General features: G+C 41.1%; 2 protein-coding genes across 3 annotated transcripts in view; one reads left to right on the top strand and one right to left on the bottom strand.

The window, feature by feature from the left end:
• ccdc150 (coiled-coil domain containing 150) overlaps positions 1-22,342 on the bottom strand; it is a 117,861-nt gene that overhangs the window by 53,273 nt on the left and 42,246 nt on the right. The window contains exon 22 of one of the 2 annotated variants that reach the window (XM_067593985.1): positions 2,298-2,377. The exons of the other annotated variant lie outside the window; for it this stretch is intronic. The gene's annotated coding sequence lies outside the window, so the exon portion shown is untranslated. Of the gene's footprint in view, positions 1-2,297; positions 2,378-22,342 lie in introns of those variants that run through there. 2 annotated transcript variants of the gene reach the window in all.
• LOC137185685 (endothelin-converting enzyme-like 1) overlaps positions 2,307-22,342 on the top strand; it is a 45,726-nt gene continuing 25,690 nt past the window's right edge. The window contains exons 1-6 of the mRNA XM_067593989.1: positions 2,307-2,440; positions 8,120-9,325; positions 10,565-10,633; positions 11,011-11,121; positions 11,237-11,329; positions 13,929-14,053. Of these exons, the coding sequence (XP_067450090.1) occupies positions 8,468-9,325; positions 10,565-10,633; positions 11,011-11,121; positions 11,237-11,329; positions 13,929-14,053 (1,256 nt within the window). The 5' untranslated portion in view covers positions 2,307-2,440; positions 8,120-8,467. The remainder of the gene's footprint in view (positions 2,441-8,119; positions 9,326-10,564; positions 10,634-11,010; positions 11,122-11,236; positions 11,330-13,928; positions 14,054-22,342) is intronic.

Raw genomic sequence — 22,342 nt, 5'->3', positions numbered from 1 at the left:
GCATCATGTGTCTTTGACCTAGGCTACAACCTCAACCTAACATTTATGGAATAACACATCCTCAGTATCAGTGGGCTTGAGGGACTACATTTCTAACCTAACTCACTGGACCAGGCAAGGTTAATTATACTCTAGACTGAGTTATTGCCTCTAATTAAATATAAATATCCCACCAGATTGTCTGAATTACATTAAAATATCTAATCACCTCACAATAGTTAAACCTGCATTAATAGAATTTTTTGGCCACTTGGAGGCAGTGCAACAAGCACTTTTTAAAGTGGTTATGGCTAAAGTGTTAGCAAACCATTATCCACACGTCCAGCAGACATTGAGTAACAATAGCATTCATTTAGAGTCGGGATTCTGGCCACATGAAGAATGCAAGCTTAGTATTAACTTTCCTTTTCACTCTATTTTGGTCTCCACCATCTCCTGATAAAAATGTGTCTCCAGTGTACAGTAGGTTTATTAGAACTTCTGTATTGAAAAGAGCTATCTGCCTCTGCTGGAAACAACGCTGATGAGAACTGTGAGATTGAACCAAAACAGTAAAGTTGCAGACAGTAAAAACCAAAATAATGAGCTGAAAGACGCTAAAACACTTCATAGAGCTGAAGGGAAGTGAGCTTGATAATTCTCTGTGAGTTCATCACTACGACGCATTAAATATAATCTTTTGACCTACTGTTAATATAGAAATATTGATTAGTACAGCTTTAATATATAAACATATAAGTTGAAGGTTACGGTACAGTTTGCATTAACCAAAAATACTCATTTATCACTTTGTCATGATGACATGTGTCCTGTTTCTATTCCCATTCATATTAATGGACCTCTCCAGACCTCATTACACCTGTTGCCCTCATAGCGTCCTGCCTTTGCCAGTCACCTGACCTTAGTCTTCCTTGCACACTCCCTTTCCCATTAGCCCCACAGCCATTTCTGCCTCTTTTCTGTTTCTACCGCCTATTGCCTACCTGCCACAGCCTGTTGGATTTTGTTTCCTGTTCATTTACCAAAGATTTCAGTAATTCAGCCTGTTCTGTGTCTACATTTGCTTTGAACCATGATGCACTTACAGTAGAAACCATTGTTTAACTAATGTTCTTCAGCATTTTGTATTATCATGTATTGTTGTGTGTCATTTTATTGAAGCATAGACTGTAATGTTGGTAATCAGTGCAATTTTGAAAATTGGTACCTTTTGTTGAGCAGTTTTCTATTTTGTTACTGAGTCAACAAACAAAAGGTTAAAAAACTCAACTTTTTAGAGCAAACAAAAAAATACTTTGTTGTTCTATTTCTGGTTACAGCCACCAACATCAACCAACACTCTTCCCGTTATGAGCTTTTCCTCTCAGTGAACAATCGGGGTAATGAAATGGCCAGTTAGTTACTCAACTCATTTGCATAATAATATTAGTCGACCTTTTGGTTTGATTAGTTTGGTTTGTGTGACTTTGAGGCTACATGGAGATTAATGTTTCCATAGCTAATGTTTAGCAGTTGTTTAGACTGGAGGATTTATTAAAATAGACCTTCTGATGTGGTAATGCCATAAAATGTTGAAGCCCAATAATATCAATCAGTGGAATAGACTCACTCTTTGAGAATGAGTTGATGTTCTCTCTCTGTGAGCTGGTGGGATTGTATAAATTCAATGCAGATCTGCTTCTTTGACACATTTTCTAATCATTAACAGAGGACTAATAGCTTTAATGTACTGTGGATGTAACTGGCTCTATAACAATTCAGATGTCTCTTCAGTTAATCATGTCCTCCCTGGATGTAGGTACAGTATATTTGCTTTTGGCTGGTGTGAAGTTGAGGGTGACTTTGGGATACAGCGAGATTTTTTTTCACTATGTGGATAAATTTAACTTGTGTCTTTTAATGTAATTGGAAATATGTGTAAATGTCCATGAGTGGGATTTCTTCTTGTGGATTGACGCTGAAATGACCATCAAAAGTCAATCTTCTTCCAAAAGAGAATCATGTTAGGTTGAAATAGGCAGGTCAAAATAGTAAAAAAAAAATATATGTAGGCTATACATTTAGCTATAATCACTCCCAAAATTATGCAAATATAAAACAAATGACAGAGAGGATTTAAAAACACAACTCGTAGACATTAGAATAATCATCTGTTCTACTTGTATGACTGTGTGTGCGCAACCTTGTTAATGACGGACCCCCCCTCCTTTCTCTCTCGTTCCCTCTCCTCTCCTCCCCCCTCTCCCTCTCTCTCTCCTCCATACATCTGAGGCTGTGAGCTGCAGCGGCAGAAAGCTGTGCAGATCCCGGTGTGTGCCGATCTCCGGAGGGTACCGGTTAATCCACTCGGACCTTCAGTGGAGCGGATCTCATCCACCTACACATACAGAGAAAAGACACTTTCACGTTCCCTCGGGGGATTTTGATTCACTCACCACAGGTAAGGTCTTTTTGCACAAGTTTTCATCACTCCGGTGCTTTCTAAACCTCTAATGGGCTCACTGGAGGGGCAAGCTGGTCTTCCACCAGCCATCAGGTTATGGCACGGGTGCTCATTGTAATTCCACTTTTTTTTTTTTACAATTTGTTTTTTGTAATTATGGCAAACAGTGCCAAAAACCTAACTTGTGAATCACGTCTTACAATCAGTTCCTATCAGTGGAGTGGAGGCGGTTGCTCTAACACAGCGGACACTTACATGAGAGCCGTCCATTCATTTTTTACGCACATGGGTTATTAGTTGTTTCTTGGCGGTGTCCGTCGGGACATGTGTGGAAGTTTGGATGGCCAGTGATGAGACGCACATGTTGTGGTTGTGAAGGCTGAAAGAGGAAGAATAAAAGATATATGGGTGGATACTGAGCCGGTCTGTCGGGCAAGATATGACTTTGATTGACTAGCTGTACTTTTTCAAGTGAGGATTGTGTGTCTTTATGTGAGCTTAATGCGTGAGTTGGGTGTATGTTTCATCATATGATAAGGTTTCACTGTTCTTTTCTGCTCTTGAGGTCGTGTCCACCAGGTCAAAATTATCTTTTGGATTCATCATGAGCAAAAACTGAATTTAATCAAAAATTGTATGAATGTAGGACTACCTGGTATTTGTACTCTGTCTTTGCGTTTTTACGCACACGAGAGTTTTTGCGTCGCCCGAAAGTTTGAATAGATAACTAGTCGCCCTCTGTAGTAGCTACTGTATGACATCGCCGCCCTCCGTATTATTCATCAGTTTTACTGGTCTGTCCGCCGCTTTGAGACGCGCTGTTCTCACCTATAAAGAATCCCGTTAAAAATATAGCAACTGAACGCTGCTTTGCTTATCGGGAAACTGACACAGCTCATAAAACATGACTCAAGACTTTTCACAAATGTATACCGTATCATTTCATTCGGCATATAACACAACCCATAAAGTAGCCTTTATTTGAATAAAATATAAACATTTAGAATACAGGTAGAATATTATTATACAGTAGAGTTTAGATACTAATACCCAATTATCCCAGAGGGGAAAGGCTTACCCACGTAGGCGTGGAGAGGTTAAAAAAAATACAGAGATATTTTCGGCATATATCTGTCTCCAAAAAGGAGGTTTGTGAGTCATTAAGGTTAATGGAGTTACAGTATCAGAGCGCTGTATGTGTGCGTGTCAGAGAGTCTGATAGTCAGAGACAATAAGAGGTACAGAGAGATCTTTCTCTTCTGTTTTTCTGTAATAAAACTGAAGAGAAGAATAAAGTCTGCTCCTCAAAGGGGTCTTTTGATATTTCTGATGTTGTACATTTCATAACCCAACAGTTTTCACACAAAGGGGTTCTGCTCTGGCTCAAGCCTAAAAAAGTATCTCCTGGTACTATATAGGACCTTTTAGCTGTGTGTTCAAATCTGTAGTCCATACAAACGCACCGTAGCACTCTACTGCAGCCTCTGGCGACCGGTGATAAGGCTGGAGGGGGCTGACTCCCACTCTGAACCCTCTGAGTGCCGTGAAGCTTTTGGGGCAGGCTCTGTGACCATTTTGATTAGGGGATAATAAACCCATTTATAGAGGGGCTTTCAGGTGACGTAACTTGCCTGAGAGGAGATAAAAGCAGAGAGTTCCCACTAAGCTCTTATTTCTGGGTGCCACCAAATATCATCACAAACTGCAGCGGAGAGAGAAAAGTTTGCTCTCAGGGAATTAATGTTAGCGGTGAGGGCTGTCTGGAAACCGACAGTAACATTCACAGTATAATGGACATTGTTGTGATGCATTTTTGAGGAAGACACCTACTGTAGCAGATGAAGGGTTTAATACATTATCCATATGCTTCCTGTGTAGTTAAACTGCAGGGGATGCATGGTGAGGGTTTAGCAGGTTACGTATCTGGTTACAGACCAGAGGGTGGAAAAGGTTTTTGTGTCTATTGATTCAACAGTAAATTATACTGACAGAGTTACTATTAACAGCTATTTTTTATGGTCTTTGTAATGTGTCCTCTGGCAATCGCTTGAAACTTTGCAACAACTGTTAACCCCTGGTGACTTTACATCTCACTACTTTCAAATCTGGCTGCTTTTATCAGACTATGGGGAGCAATGTTAATGTGTTGATGTGTTAACTGCCAAAGCACCAAAGCCTGGAACTCCCAAAGCGCTGCAAGTCTGTTGCCCATATTAGGAACTTTCAGAGAATTTGAGTGTTTTTTGGGAAACAAATCTACATCAGTCAACTATTCACTTTTACTTGTAATATTGCTGAATCAATCAACCCACACCACAACTACTTTTACTGTATGTTTGAGATCCAGTCATGTATATGGCTGATTTTTGATTGGACCTCCAACATTTATGCAAGCAGAGCTGTGATCCATCTACAGAGTCCCCATAACAGCGATGTGACCCTGACCTCACATTGGCCCCCACTTATCGATTACATATTGATCTTCTTTGAGGATTTATTATTACTGGTTCAAGATGCAAGCAAAGAGTCTATACAGCTTTCCAAGTGTGCCGTTCCTTTAAATATACTGTAGTTCATTTGGATTTAATAGGACTATTTGTGCCGCTGGTTCCCCCTGGAGGTCCCTGGACCACACTTTGAGAACCACTGCAATAAGGGAACAATTGTCTGTTGCTCGAAAGATGTATGGGAAATGTTTGACAACTGACAAGGCGCCATGTATCACCAGGGGTGTGTTGTTGATGCATTTTAAGTGTCAATGCATGTGCAGTGTGTGTGTGTGAGTGAGTGTGAGTGTGAGTGTGAGTGTGTGTGCAGCAGTATTAGTATAACCCTCAGATATTAAGCCCTGTCATGTTCGGTAAATAGCCATTCATCACACATGCCTTTCCCTGTGATGGTACCCACAAGATCCAATCCATTAGCCATACACTGGTTGTCCACTCAGAGTGTGACAGTGTGTGTGTGTGTTTGTGCACGTGTGCCATAATTTATTATAATGCTTAAAGAGTTATGACACGAGAGAGTGTGCGTTTGAAAAACAGAGAGGAGAGAAGCTGTGATGAGAGAATGCACGTATTTCTGAACAGTAATCCAATATTATTTACATTATAATTAATTATATGGAAACAATATATGCTCATGCATGAAGTGCAAGAAGCTGATAGTGACTGGATACAGTTTCAGAAATACAGCATGTGTCTGATAGCGTGTGTATGCGTTTGTGTGTGTGTGTGTGTGTGTGTGTGTGTGTGTGTGTGTGTGTGTGTGTGTGTGTGTGTGTGTGTGTGCGCGCGCGCGTGTGTGTGCGTGTGTGTAACAAGGCAGAGGATTGATGGATGATACGTTAGATGGATAATGACAACTCACAGAGACACACTATCCTTGATTTTCAACCTTTCTTTCCTCCCCATTTTCTGCCCCTTTGGAATGCCCAACTCCCCCAGAACTGCACTGCACGTCGTATCACTGCTAACTCTGCTGCTGGCATGAGGAGGGTGTAGACAGCTGTGCAATTTCCATGACACATGGTGCCACCAGCCGCTTCTTTTCAACAAGAGAATATAAAACGTCGGAGGTTCGTGCTATCCCTTCAGTTATCCCTCCACTGTACAGGCGCTCCAACCAACCAGTAGGAGTCGCAAGTGCAGTGATGTGGCAACTCTGTTGTCAGACAGAATGTCGATATTGGATAATTCTGCAAAAATCAGGGTTGCATTCATTTTTGGAGACTGAATACAGCATTTTTTTAATATTATTTACTTCTACAATAACCTCTCATGACAACTAAGGATACAATGATCTGACTGTCTCTCATTGCAATCATTTTTATCTAAAGGAACATGAGGTCAGGGTTTGTTGTGGCACTAAAAGCTGAGTCGGCAGCCTGCTGTGACTGAATAAATGTGACTCATAGCAAAAATACAGAATTTTCCAATGACATTGACAAAGAAAAATTGTATTAATTGTGGATTGGTCACGTCGGGTGGATATCTGATCCACTTAATAAGGTCGGTATCTCCTCCAATACCAATCTGTCAGATCAGATCAGTGCATGCCAACTGAGGTTAAGGTAACAAAAACACTTACATACACTGCACATGAGTCGCACATGCTACATACACATCCACCACTCACACCAGACCCTCCAAGACTCATGCAGAGACAGACAGCACACATGGTTCTCTAAACACCACATTTGATGTGTGCATATGTGGATGTACTGAACATATGTGCGGTCAAAGGCCTTGTAGGCGCACAGTTTGTAGCCGTCATAAATGACGATGATGACATTTATGTCACGCAGCAGACCCTTTGTGGCTCCACAGAAAGTTTCATTTGAGTTCTACTTTCCACTTTGCTAAAAGAGTACAAAACACTGATTGTAAAGCATGCGCTGAACATTTATAGATACACTGGATCACGACAGTGAGCCCATGCTGGCTTCCCACCAGTGGTCACACTCAATTGTGTTTATTAGAATGCAATATCATCAACAATGGAACTTCAGATCTCTGCAGTGGTGGATGGGAACTTTACCCATAGACGCTTTTCCCTAAATTCTTTCTATAGTACCAACCCTTCCTCTCCTCACTTAAAAAATAACACTTTAATCCACTCACCATCCATCCATCTTCTCACAAGATGAGACACACTACTTCCCATCCCCCTGTTTACCTGTAAAACACTAAACTTCTCTTTCTTTTGCTTCTGTCTTCTCTCCCTCTTATCTACATACAGCACTCCCATAAGGCGAGGGGAAGCTCGTTAAAGACATCAGTGCTGAAGTTTACTATTCTCAGAGGAGATAACAGGGATCAATTTTCACAGATCGCCTTCACAGCTCTCAGCAAGTTCACTGGCTGAGCCACTGAAAACACACACACACACGCACGCACGCATGCACACACGCAGCCACACAGAAGGGCTTGCAAACTCACATTGGGACAGCATCCAAAAAACAATTTATCAGTCAGTCTCTCTGTCTAAAGGCTTATGATATTGCCTACAGGCATTATGTAGAATATATCAGCGGTAGCAAACAGCTATAAAATATTTTGGATGTGGGTGTGTTTGTCTGTGCTGCATCACACAAATCTGCGTACATGCTGTGAATGCAGTGTGTTGTAGGCCTTTGTGTTGAAAAATGTATTTAACCTCAGTTTAAAGGGAAACACGCAAATGTGATTTAAATGTTGGCATCTGTTTGTAGTGTGATAGGTTGTTATTCCGTCAGAATCTCCATAGAGGATCAGTTGGTGTGTGTGTGTACGTGTGTGTGCGTGTGTGTGTGTGTTTTCAGTGTGGTGAGACAGAAGACATAAATCCCCTCCTATCTTTCTGTAATAATAAAAAGTTCTAGATCAATTTTGGAGTGACACACACTAAGTTATGGCTACACCTCTCCATGCCCAGCTGATGCTCAACTCTTTGCTCTTGTCTCCATTGATCCATCCAAAGCTGTGAGTCACCCGGGCATGTTGTCTCCCTGAGGGATGACTATCACCAATCAATCCAACAGCTTTAGCCAACAAACAACAGAACAAGACAAAGTAGGGAAATGTGTCACAACAGACACTCTTTTGTCACTCTGTGCCGTTGTAATCGTGGATTCAATTTCCTATCTCTCGCTCGTCTTACAGCCCTCTCCTATCTCATTTCTATTTTTATCGACAGGTGACCTGTAACTGGTTGGAGAGAGGGAGGAGAAGAGAACAAATGGAAAAGGAGCAGAGAGAAAGAGGATGAGAGAGAAAGAGCAGGACCCAAGAGAGTCCTCATGCAGAATGGGAGCCCCTCACCCTGCCGGCTTTTGATTTGAAAAGAACAAAGGCGACTTTGCCTGAAGAAGGCCAACGGGGCTTTGACATCACATCAGTGTTTTGCCCTGCAGTCCGTGCCCTCCCTTTGTCTCAGGAGGAGCAGTCATGGTGGTACTCTGAACACAGAAATAAGTTCTTTTTAGTCCCTTTTTCTCCTCGCAGCCTTCTGCTATTGATGCCTCATTCATAACAGTCCATTGCCATGGAGAAGACGTACTCGCTAACTGCCCACTATGATGAGTTCCAGGAAGTGAAATACGGTGGTCGCTACAGCAGTGATATCCTCAGCAATGGTATGACTCTTCACCTGGGGGGCAGTCTGGATCGTCATATGGGGCGTAACCGGGGAGGGACCTGGTCAAACGGTCGAAACAAAGATCAAAGCAGCACCAGCAGCAGCGGCGGGCTTCCCCGATGGAGTCGGAGGGAGATCTGCCTCCTTTCGGCTCTGGTCTTTGCAGCAGGCATGTGCGTCATTTTGGGCAGCATGCTGGCACTCAAATACATTTCCCTGGATGCCCAGCAGGACCCACAGTGCCGACAGGACTGCCAACGCAAACGCTCCCTGCTGCGGGCGGCACGCTTCGTTCAGTCCAATATTGACCCAACCATCCAGCCCTGCCAGGACTTCTACTCCTTCGCCTGTGGCGGCTGGCTGAGGCGCCATGGCATCCCTGAGGACAAGCTCAGCTATGGCATCATCACTGCCATAGGGGAGCACAATGAGGAGAAACTACAGCGCCTCCTGCTGGAGCCAATACGGAGGCCCGGGCCCAACTCAGCAGAGCGCAAGGTCAAGGAGTTCTACCGATCGTGCATCAACATCCAGGAGATCGACAAGTTGGGCTCCGACCCCATGACGGAGGTGATAGACAGCTGTGGGGGATGGGACCTGGTATGGGCTCCTCCCAGTGCTGCTGGGTGGGAGAGGGAGGGTGCTCCACAGAGGCCGGACTTCAACGAGCTGCTGTACAGGACCCAAGGGGTGTACAGCACCGCAGTGTTCTTCTCCCTCACTGTCAATGTGGATGACAAAAACTCCTCCAGAAACGCCATCAGGGTGAGAATATGACGTGTGTTTATGTTGTTTATTAACCTTCCAAAACACATATCTGAGGGAAAATATTCTAAACTCAAGGTTCTCTTTCTAGCTTTTCTGGAGCTTTTGACCGTATCTCATAGTCTTCTTTCAGTGATCCAATCATTTTTTTAATGAGTCATTCTGGTCTCAATCGCTAAATTTGGGCCCTAAGTGGGCTGGTAGTCATTTTGGAAATTATTGCTCTGTTAATAAGATTTGAAGACTTATAGAAGCTTTGATGTCTGCTGTGTGGGCATTTATTTGACAGCTGTGATTGACAGTTGGCTCACCTGCTGCTCTCTCTGGCTCAAGGACTCGCACTGAGTCAGACTATTGTTGCAATATAAGTTTAATGTTACTTGATTAAGATACCTGCCATGTTAGCATAATTTAGCTAAAGTAGCTAACATTAGCTCACGTGCAGCACTCCTCCGAGGTAGCCGGGTGTGTTTCTGGACAGTGAAAGGCAACGCCCCGCACTCCTTATATGGAGGTCCTGGCTCTGACCATAGGCTGCAACTTTGAGCTTCAAACCGGCTCCAGTGCAAACCAATGGGTAACGTCACACCTCGATACGTCCATCTTTATATACAGGGTATGGTTATGATACCTTAGCCAGTTCCATTTGTTGAAAAAGCTTGTGAGATGTGATTGAAAGCTCCAGAAAAAAGCTAGTAAATGAGTTTAGAATATTTTATCTTAGAAGCAGTTTAATTACAGGTTTTCTCACTAACAGACCACTAACTGTTGTCAGGGACAAACATCCAGTATTGTCGCTGGCCTGTGAAAACGAAAATTTATGTCAATTTTCAATGAGTTGATAAAAACAGCCCTGCTTTCAGCTTTGTGACAGTGTCTTTTTTCAGATAATCAAATGGCCTTTATAGTTGTTTTGTTTAGCTTAAAAATCCTGAGTATGTTCTCAACCCATTAGACGAAAATCAGCTTGACACACAAAATGAATCTAAGTGTGGATATGATTTAGTAATTCAATGTAATGATTAATTCATATATTTAGCATATGTTTAATGGCTTGTAATTAATGGCCTTATTGTCGATTATTATAATATTAAATAACCTTCGAAAGTCCATCTGCTGGCAGCTTAGCAAAACATATGTGATCACATACCAGAAAATATTTAATAAGAGCCTTTGTCTCTCTCTCTCTCTCTGTCCCTCTGTGTGTGTGTGTGTGTGTGTGTGTGTGTGTGTGTGCAGATTGATCAGGAGGGGCTCACACTGCCTGAAAGAAGCCTCTACCTGGGACAGGACGAGGACAGTGTGAAGGTAAACACTTCTTTGACTCCTTCCCTCACTTCTCTCAACCTCACTCCTCCCATTCTTTCCCTCCTTCCCATCATCCTTTTCTCCACGTTTTCCTCTTTTTCCTCCCTTCTTCTCTCACTTCCTGTTTTACTACATCTATCCTTCCATCCATGCTCTCCCTTTCTTTCCTATATCATGCTTTTCTTCCCTCTCTTTGCTCTCACTCCTCCCTTCCTCCGTCTGTCCCATTGATTCGTCTTCATCAATCCACCTGTTTTCCTCTGTCACCCGCTGTGCTTTTGTTATCCTGTCCACTTTGCCACATGTCACCCTGTCACCGGTCATTACTGATGATGTCGCCTCCTGTCTATTAGTGCTGATGTCATTGTGCCTCTCAGATCTTGGCGGCGTACAAGGCCCTGATGGAGCGCTTGCTGAGCATGCTGGGAGCTCAAGATGCCACGCAGAAGTCCAAGGAAATTATAGAGCTGGAGACGCGTCTGGCCAACGTGAGCTGATTGCGTGTTTATGTGCACATGTGCATGCGTGTGTGTGTGTGTGTGTGTGTGTGTGTGTGTGTGTGTGTGTGTGTGTGCAGTGTTGAGTAAAATCTCCTCTCTCCAGATCACTGTGTCAGAATATGATGACCAAAGAAAGGACATCAGCACCATGTATAACCGCATCACCCTCAGGCATCTACAGCGAATCGCTCCTGATGTGAGTACTGCACGCACACACTCACACACACTTCATTTACAAGTACGAGCACATCCATTTTTAGTGGAAGCAGACGTGATGGGTTAAGATTTGAACTCCAACTGAGCATTTTAAGTAGTGTGGCGAGCGCGGTAGGGGAGGGTGTGAGTGTGTGTTATGGGAGGGAGGGAGTGGTGGAGCTCTACGCACGCACACACACATATATTGGGGCCTAAGTGACATACAAAAGCTGTCCGCCCTGCAGGGGTAGACGGGGAGATTGAGGGACGAAATGAAAGAAGTAGGTAGAGAGAAAAGGAGAAAATGAGGAGACATGGGGGGGTGCTGGAAATGATTGAGGGAGGGAAGAGGAGACAGGAAGACACTGGAGATAACAGAGGGAGGGAGAGAGAGAGAAGAAGGAGGAGGAGGAGGAGGCTCTCCCCTGAAGCAGCAGGAACACTGACAGAGAATCCTCATGATGTTTCATGGCTGAGGGAGGGATGGATGAGGAATGGAAGGAAGAGAAAAGATAAAGCCACCCAGCCAAAAAAAGAAAGAAAGAAAAGGAAACATGTTTAAACATGTGAATGTGAATGAAAGGGGTAAAAGAGACACTGACAAGAAAAAGGAGGACATGGAAAGAAGCAGATTACAGGTTGAAGTTTCAACCGGAGAAAGACAGAACACTGCTAAACAGCCTCACTGCGCTGCTGCTAATTATTTGATTTAAATTGGATCTGGAGTACAAATGCAACCCATGTAAAACCCCTGGTGGTTTTTCTTTAATCCTTTGCACATGAGGGACGCAATTTGCATGAAGATTCATACCCTTTAATCTCAAAATCATAACTTTGTCAAACCAGAACACACAGACATTATCCACACTGTGTAAAATCAGCAAAAATATATCTGTGAAGGATAAGAATTAGTAAATTCACTTTGAAATTAGAGAAAAAAAGGATTAATACTTGAGAACTTGGTTTATAATCATCAAATTTCTAACTTTTTCTCCATTTAAAGTAACCCAGTCAATCTCTTTACATCTGCATCCATTACTGTGTGTAAACCTGAAGTGATGAGGAGCAAACTGTATTCACTGTATTCTGTTCATTTGGCATTATCAATACATTTTTTGACATTACTAAGGCTCAGAATGTCCTATCAACATGTCCCTATCCATTCATATATACAGTTACAGATATTTGTGCTGTATTGGAAAAAATTCTATTTCAATTTTTTTTTTTTTTCATTAAACATCTCTTAGAACAGCTATGTTACTACTCACATGTGAAATGATGGTATTTCTGAAGAGTCTTATCCAGAACAAAAGAATATGTGTATATGTCAGGGCAACACATACAGTATAATGACTATGTCATATAACATATAAACTGAATGAGCAAAAACACCTTTGAAGGATAAAGTTGGTGATATTCTGTATTTACTGTAGAGCCACACACACACAGTACAGACAATACAGTGACAGGACTATAACTGGTTAGCATCTGAAGCAGATATAGTGAAGTACAGTTGCAGGCTCTGCGCAGCTACATAGGTGTCATATATTTGGGCTAATTAGATCTCTGCACAGGTTGTATGCTGAGGTCTGATCAGACAATGTGACAACACCTGTGTGTGTTTGTCAAGTGCAATGTGTGTGTGCAATGTCTTTAATGTTAAGCGTTGCCAGCATCAGTAGCAGAATTTGACTTTATATCATGAGTTTTACAGACTTCACGAATGATATTATGCTTACAGTTTATGCAGAGTGACATACTGTTTCAGCATATGTCAGGTGATATTCTATATTTTCTGCTTGCTAACAAATTCCATGAAAAAGACCAAAACCAACATTTAATTGATCCTAACACGTATTGTTTATGTATCCAAAGTCCTCTGTGCCGTAGAGCTCCACTGTTGCACTGGGTGACATGTTCCTTCATTATGATTCAGCATGACTGTAGTTTATTTTGACTCAATCCCACACATGCTGTCCTGCTGCTGTAAATACTCACGAAAACAACAAACGTGTATTAATCCACAGCTCAAAATAGTCCCTAACAAATGCACAATTTACTCCTGTTTTAGTAACATTTGCTAAAAGCTACAGTGCCCAGCTCTTTTCAAAAATGTTATTTTCAAAAATGAAACTATATTTGTGACTCATTTTTAAAGCTTTAACCTTAGGAAAAACAACTAGACAAAGAATAGAAGAAATAGAGGAAAACAGACAAAGAGGAATTAAAGCTGAGAGCCACAGACAGGGTAGAGAAGTCATTAAGTATTGAGAAATGGGCCAGCACACTGTTGATTTTGGTCTTTTTATAGGAAAGAAAAAATATAATAATCCAGGCTTTATCCTTTAAAGTAAAGTAGTGTCTAGTCACAATCCCTTGTCACAGTTTATCTGAGTGAGTTCTGAGATAGAGTGCCTTCTCAAATAGTTTCATTTCACTAGCTTTTTAAAAACCTGCACAGGTAAAACTATTGTGTATTTAACAATTAAAAAAAACATAATTGTGTATAATAGAAATATATTGTTTGTTTGTTGTTTTAGAAGATAACCTGCATGATGTTTTTAAAATCTAACACAGTATCATTCCCCGTCTCACCACAGCTTCATTGGAAACGCTTGCTGGACAGAATCTTCCACGACAACTTCTCAGAAGACGAAGAGATCGTGGTGCTCGCCACTGACTACATACAGAAAGTCTCTGACATCATCAAGAACACTTCAAAGAGGTAAAGAACAAGAGAACGGGCAGAGGGTTAGGGGTGTGTAGAGGAGAGGGGAGAGAAAGATGAGGGCGCAGAGGTGTATGGAAAATCGATGAAATTAGACGTATGCATTTTTGAGTTGGTACTTTTCGAGCGTGAGTAAGCGCTTTTGTTTGAGGTTGTTCTGTGTGTTTGTGTGTGTGTGTGTGTGTGTGTATTGCCTTTGGTTTAGGGCTGTCACTGTAGTCTGGGCTACAACGCAGTGTCACGAGGTGTATGGATTGGTTTTTGAGTGCTGCTGTGCATGTATTTGTGTGCACATTTGAGTGTGTTTGTTGGAGGTGAGTCACTGTTGGGTGAACTTCCAGTTCTACTGCAGCTGATTATTATTGATCTACACCCACACCTTCCTACCACCTGCAGACTCAGTCAGACACACATGAACAGAAACACACACACACACACACGCACATTCTTTTCCCCTCTTCCTCTTGACAGACTCCAGGGGAGGCCTTAGAGGGCTGCTACACGTCAGGATGTGTGTTACAGCCACTGACAGCTCGCCAATAGTCACTGTGCTCTACACAAATACACAACAGCATTCAGCCCTCATGCATGGCTGACTGGCTGCATGACTGGCGGTTACATTACTTGCTTGTCATTTATGTCTGAGACTGGATACATGTCTGTCTGTATAGCCGCATAACCTATTCAGATATTTTGGTAATTTCATGACTCGCCAGTTCATGACATTATGGCTACATTCAATGTTGGTCATTTTATTGCCTTCTGTCACTATTTTTGTTGTATGCTGCTAGATTTTATGCAGGTCAGGGGCTTCACGGGCAACCCTAGCAAAGTGTTGATCAACCATACAAAAGTTATGTGAATGAATCAATCAAAACACAGCAAATTCACCTTATCAGAGCTGGATGACATTGCCAAATCAACAAAAATTCAAATTTGCGTCAATTTTACTGAGACAGCTCTCAGATTAAGTTATCCATTAATGCATTTAAAAACTATATGATAGGATTGATCATTGGCAGCAGGTATTTGTTCAGCTGTATGGGCGTTGAGCTAGCTATAGCCGTTGAGCCACAATAAGAGTCAGAACAAGTGTTTCTCAGAATGACCACATTTCCCAGAAACCTCACTGCTACCTCATCTAGCCTTGCGCTGTGTTCATGTTAGCCAATTCATCACTAAGAGGGGGAAGTGTTTTATTGTTTTGGCCTAAGCAATGAGTAGCGACTGACGAATCCATCCCACAAACATCATTTTCAGTTGACATGGAAGCTTAGGTAGCAGTTGCTAGGGGCAACATTTTAACTCCAATTGCAGAAATCAGAAGTGTGGGTGGCGAACTGATTCCTACCTATCACAAAGGATATAATGCTTTAGCTTCACTTCTTCTGGAAGAATTGCTGTGCTGCAAAGCAATCTTCCCTCATGCTATAAAGTAAATACCAATTTTGATTCAATGACACACAATGTGGCTTAGTTAAAAATAATCACCATTACCCCAGTGCCTTGGTAAGGTGGTGAGCAGTATTACTGAGACAGAACATGAACTTTTCCTCCTCCAGTGCTTAACATAAACCTATTTCAATCAGTCAGTAACCCTAACCCTTGCAGAATTGTTCTTGGCCGTTACTTAAGAAGGATTTTATTCCTTTATGCTAGCTTTTGGTTATTTTCCTTCTCCATTTGCATTTTTACAAGATATAAGGGTTATTTTTCAATTCTAACTTCTTCAGTGTTTCACACTGTTTCATTGTATCAGCCACAACAAACGATAGGATCTTTTCTGCAGTGATTTAGCTCAGCTCCCAACAGTGTTACATCTCTTCCATATCATATTTTCTACCACATGTACTGTTCTTGATCTCTTTTTATCTGGCCTCCTCCTGCTCTCCCTTCTTTGTGAAATGCAGTTTTTAATCACAGCACTGCAACATGCATACTCATTGAATGAGGGTCATATCATTAAGGGATCTATAATCTTCTTTGTAATGGTTACCATTGCTGCTGTCAAATCCATTAGCCCAGGTTCACTTCTCCTCAGGTTGCAGAAGCTAGGTTTGATGCTCTGTCTCATCTGTGTTGTTTATCAATCTTCTCTTTGAGCTGTCTGTCCATCCCCCCTGATGGCTTTTGTAATAGATTCTACACTATGATTCAATCATCCTCTCTCTCCCTGTCTTTTGTTCCCATCATCCTCCACCTGTGTCTATCTGACATCCTGTCTTCTCTCTCTTTTATCACTCATTCGCTCAGTCAGTTATAAAGATTGGCTGATTTGGGCCTCAGTGTGGAGCTACAGTCTGAAAGTTTAAATTAACTTCTCTTTTCTGAGTTGTGGAATCAAATCCCTGTCATATTTTCAGCTTATGACTATAAAAGTAAACTTGTCTGAGTTTGCACTGTTGGTTAAAAATAACAAGCTAAGATGACAATAAACAAATACATGATTAAGTAAATAACACTCTAAGATCTGCAGTTTGTAAAATTGCAAAGAAAGTTAAGAAAAGTAAATACATCTTTTAAAGTGCACTAGTTTATTTTTCACATTGGTGACCTCAGATGTACGGAAGCAAATTTCTGCCAGAGAAAAAAGTGATGAAATGTCAGAAATGATAAAAATACATCAAAATCATGACTTTGTAAATCAAAATTCTAAGATGATGAGACGGACTTTTGACTTACCAAGTCAAACTTAGAAGTATTAATTAATAGAGTGCACCACAAATCAGCCATGTCACACATTATACATACAGAACAGTCGAGGTACATTAGCCATGTGCCAATATGGGGAGGAATATGATAAAATTGCTACTTTTCTAAAGAGTTGACGAAAGCTAATGCTGGGAAATAGGACAGTGGTGCATTCTGATGATTTCATGAACCTAAACCTGTAATGATGACAAGCAGCACAGCTGGTGAACAGGCTTAAATAGAAAACAAAGGGTGTGGGTGTTTTGATGTATGTCATATGTCACCAGTGTTTTGCCTGTAAGGCTACATTTTGACTTACTAAATCAAACATATGACATACTAAGTCATGAATATAAGATAATGGGTTGTGACTTTCTTAGTCAAATGAAGGAGACGGTCAAAAAGTTACTATTTACTGTTGGGAAATCAAAATGACCAACTCATAATCTTTTGAAAAGCTGAACTTTTTTTTATTTTCTTAAATCATAATCTATAATTATCAAAAATGTTGTAATTTTTTATCTACATTTTTGTCATTTCATTTCATTCTTCATTATTTTATACAGTGACAGTGGGAGGTAACGGTTTGAACTCTTTAACCTCTGTCTGTAACTTTCTGACTCAGTGGTATTTGGCAGCTTGACATATTCGTTTCTGCAGCAGAGATGTTGGTAGAAGCTTTGGACTCGTTTTCACTCGTTATGAATTTATTTCCTCCATGGCAGAAAAACACATTACACAAGCCAAGTCAAAAACTCCTGCAGGTTAAACTGGACTAACCAAACACTTTTAGTGCTGACTGACTCTAACACGCTCACTATAAACAGACTTTAAGACACTTGCTAGCCTAGCAACATTAATGCTACAAACAACCCATAATGCAACACTCCATGTAGGAGACGGTTTTACATCAGTATTTCATCCATTCAAAAAGAAGAACTGACATTGTGAACACGTAATTGTCTAGACCCCGAATATAAGACAACCCCACTTTTTCAGATGTATCTCCAGGAAAAAAAAAACCTGCCTTATATTCAGACCAATTAAACTTTTCAAATGCATTTATTCCTGTAGTAGCAGTCTGTTTTTATAGCCTCTATAGTCTAAATGTTTATCTTTATTCCAGTTTTGTCTGCATGAGGCCGACTTTGCAGCGGGAATATTGGTCGGCATTCAGACGGCACGTCATTTTTTATGGAAAGCCTGAGAGAATAACTAATGTCCCATCACTTGAGCCGCTCGCTCAGTGGTGAAGCGGCGATCAGCTTGACTCTGCAGTGGGCGTGACGTGATTACGTTACTGCGGTAATGCTGTATCTGCGGCAGCTCTACCTCCCACCTTCAGTCCATCTGCAGGTTTCTGTTTCTCAGGAAGTTCATTATCACAGTTTAAACAAAGATTGGCATTGCTAGTTCATACACACACACACACACACACACACACAAACACACACACACACACACACACACACACACACACACACACACACACAGAGTCACACATCCTAATGGAGGAATAGATCTATTCCATTTCCTGAGGGGTGTTGCTCATTAGCATAGCTTATGAGAACTTCTTTAAAAATGTACCGGTTCCTCACATCAAGGGGTCTCTCCACTGCTGACTGTTATTTGACAGTTACACAGCTTGTTGCAAGCAAAAAGTCACATACACATAAATAAATACAGACACCAAGAAACTGAAGTTAGCACTCACACTGGGATAACACCAGGAATTTGAACCTGACTGTGTAAAATCCTGTCAGAAAAAAAAGACAAAAAAAATAAAATACTGTCTTCTTCTATTGATTCTTCTGTTTGATAGCTATATATTATAGAATTATATGTTAACCACCTCATATACATCATTTCAATATTAATAATGGTATTATATTTTTGATATCAGTCAAGTTTCCATCCAAACGTTGCACAAATCTGTACAAAATGTCTGGAAATTATTATTATTGCATTTTCCTTTTATCGATACTTTGTGTTGTTCTTTAGCAGGTATTAAGTTCACTGTGTTGATCATATTTGTTTAGCACGTCAGCATGCTAACATTTGCTAATTGTTAAAACACAAAGTTCAACAGAGGTAGATGGGAAAGTCTTTAGTTTTTCAAGTATTTGGTCATAAAGCAACATATCAGATTATGAAAATATTGACCTGATGGTGGCGCGAGACGAAAAGTTAAGAGATCACTAAAGTACATAACAATTCATCCTCTGTGGGACATGATGTCTGAACCAAATTTCATGGCAACCCATCCATTATTTGTTGACTTATTTCACTAGTCAAAACCACAAATGTCAATTTACAGGCAGTGCTAGATGATAAGTTGGGGGATCACCAAAGCTATTAGGCTACATCCTTTTAGGAACATGAATGTCTGTGCAAAATTTCATACCAATATTTCAATCTGGATGAAAGCGGTTGACTGACTGACCAACAAACCAACATTGCCATCCCTAGAGCCATGCTGCAAGCATAACCAAAAATAGAACGACATAATGGCAACTAAAATAACATAATTCATCTCTTTTGTTCATATTTGGCAGTTGTGTTCAAGGTCAGTCAACACAGGATATTTGAATTTCCTTAAATACACCTCTCTCTGCTTTGAAAGCATTACTTGAACTTCTGTCCAATTTCTTTAATTTTCCTTAATGTAGGATATGGAGGGTTGATATTTGCTACAGTACCAGTGAGTGAGTACCATGTGTTTGATAAAGCAGGAATGATAAACCTGCTAATCCAGCTGAACAAGGCTTGCAGTTATCATGGAATATGCAAAAAACTTACAGAATAATTCCATTTTTAATTTCTTACAGCACTCCTGCACATCTAACCACAAAGACGGTATGAGCCCAGAAAGCAAACACACACACACACACACACACATACACACACAGTCCTATTGTTTGGCTTCATATGGTGGGAGTCAGAGGTCGTGGCAGAGGTGTTGGCCCATTTTATCATTGTCCAGTGGAGCAGATGCAGAGGAGGTTTTGTTCCTCTCAAGGCCGCTAATGGACCACAGAAAAACTTTTTTGTACTCTATTATACTCTGCTGGATTCTGTCACACACACACACACACACACACACACACACACTCCAAGAGTACACTTGCAGATATAACACAGTTGAAGAGGTTGGTACAGGCTGACATTCTTATGAATACAGATGCAAACACACAGAAACACAAGGAAGTTTGGATTCATGTCAAAGTGGTGAAGCAGTGTGAAGCTCTTCTCTGAGAGGTGAAAAGGTGACAAACAAGTCAAGAGAACACACAGCTGTTAGACAGCTGTGTGTTTCAGGATGACAGAGTGGGTGTGTAAATCTGAATGAATCATGTTTCCTTCTACTGTGCTGTCTTCTTCACATATTCCTTTCTTATTTTTTCTTTGTTGCTTTGTTCTGTGACTCTTCCTGATAATACTCAACATTTTCCTTCTTTGCACCATTTCTATTCTCCTCCCCTCTTCTTGGCTCTCATTGGTTTAAAGTTGTTATTGACAACTCAGTCTATCCATTGCAGTCTCATTTTCTCTGTCGATTTCACAATCCCTCCATCAGTGACAATGCACACTCCCCCATCTGTATAGACATCTATTGACCAAGTCCTTCTCTTCATTGTTTTTTCTTTCATGTTCTCACATTGATGTCTTCCCCATCATAGAAGCCTACTGACAAGAGCAGTCACACCACTGTCTCCTCATTCTCAATACATCTTTTCTTCTTTCTTTCTTTCTCTACATCCCTGTGTGTGCGTACATATGTGTGTGTGTGTGTGTGCAGTCCCTATGCACTGCGGTGACTGCAGCCAATCCCATTAGCCAGATGAGCAGGCCTCCAATGAAGGGGAAAGCATAATGACAACACCAGCGTCTCTCTCACACACACTCTCCCCTCACTGCCGCTCTCCCTCCGTCTGCTCCTTCCGTTCATCCGTCACTCTCCGGGGTATGTGTGTGAGCATGGGAAGCTAGTGTGTGTTATTTTTGTATTGTTTTAGGCCATGCAATTTGAAGGAGTGTCCCCTGGCTTCTGTGCGGAAGGGTGTATTATTTTGTGCGATTTTATGTACAATATATGTGTGTTTATGAGTAACCCATAGAAGTGAGACGGCAGCAGTCAAGGGTTCACTTCCTGCTCGGTCCACTGCTTTTAAAAATACGCACTGAAGGTAGTTGTAAAGTATTGTCAGATGAAGTGGTTCACCAAGTAGTGGATTTCATGGCACTATAGTCAAGGTTTGCTTGCCATAAAGGCCACCTGAGCTGAAAATATATGCATTTCAAAGCTTGTGTGCTTAGTCTTCCTGTTTTATCTCCCATTATTCCACTTCCAGTTTAATATTTAACATATAAACGATCAAACTAGAGAATTTTCTCCTTACCTTGTCTGAAAATACCGTGTAATTCTAGTGAAGTTTGGAATAGAGGAGGCCCTCCTTCCCTCATTACCTGCAGGGTCATTACCTTTGGTAATGTGTTGATGCAGTGCACGGGGACAGTGTCTTTTCATCTCCCTAACTAGCCCCATTAAAATCCATTCAGCTAATGAGCCTTCACTCAGTCCTCCAGTGATTAAGACCTACTGCTTGATCTGTACAGCACTGTCACTTACAGGCCCTGTGCTTTCATTTAGCTCCACTGTGACTCCATTACTGCATAAAGCACATGCTGACCTATACATGTGTGGCCGTGTAGGGAAGAGTGGGGAGATTTGACCCTGTAGGAAGCTTCCAGGAAGCCAAAGACAAATTGGTGTTATACAATGTTACATGTTTTGAAAGAGTCCATTTTAGTCACCGTGTGATGCAAAGTTTCAAAAGTGTAGAAAAAACGTTTGTTGCCATTTTCAGTGAAGTTTTTATGTAGAGGGAGATTTGGGTCCCACATCAAATTAATTATAGACAAGTAACTGTGAGAAGAAAGTTAGTAGTTAATTAGTATTACAGTATAAACTCAAAATGCTAGCATGATGTTAGCTCTAAACTGTTAGGTGATTCACATTTTTAAATAACCTGATACTTGGTCAGAGGGTGTGCATCATTTTGTGCAGCTTCATTACTATTCCACCTTAAAGAGCAACTTAACATCAGTGGAAATGGTTTTTGCTGACCTCTAGTGGTGTAACTGCACCTTGCTGCAGTGATGTAGAAGTGTACTCCAGGGTTTGTGAGTACACCGTGACATCACTGTTGGGTGTGGTTACAGGTTGAAACTTGTAACCAGAGAGGGCAGTGAAATACTGCTGTTCAGCCTGGTGTTAAGTGATTCTTTACTACTCATATCTGGAAGTTTCCTCATTTCAGCTGTTACTAGACTACAGCTTCTCCTAGGTACTATAACAGTAAATAAACATTTAATCAAAAGATTGACAAAGATAGTATGAAAGAACAATGTTTTAATGCGGGAGTCGTTAGTTAGGTTAAACCATGGGCCAGATTTTTCTCAGCATTGCTCAAGGGGGGGGGGCAACATAGTTTTACAAGTTCAATGAAGATGTTGTTGTTTGTATGTTTAATATGTTGTTTTAGTTTGACTATTATGTTAATTAATTTAATATTGGAATAACAATAATTTATA

The sequence above is a fragment of the Thunnus thynnus genome, chromosome 7 (assembly GCF_963924715.1).
Source record: "Thunnus thynnus chromosome 7, fThuThy2.1, whole genome shotgun sequence".
Lineage (NCBI taxonomy): Eukaryota > Metazoa > Chordata > Actinopteri > Scombriformes > Scombridae > Thunnus > Thunnus thynnus.
The sequence above is the reverse complement of the archived record's forward strand: the minus strand, read 5'-3'. Positions and strand labels throughout refer to the sequence as shown.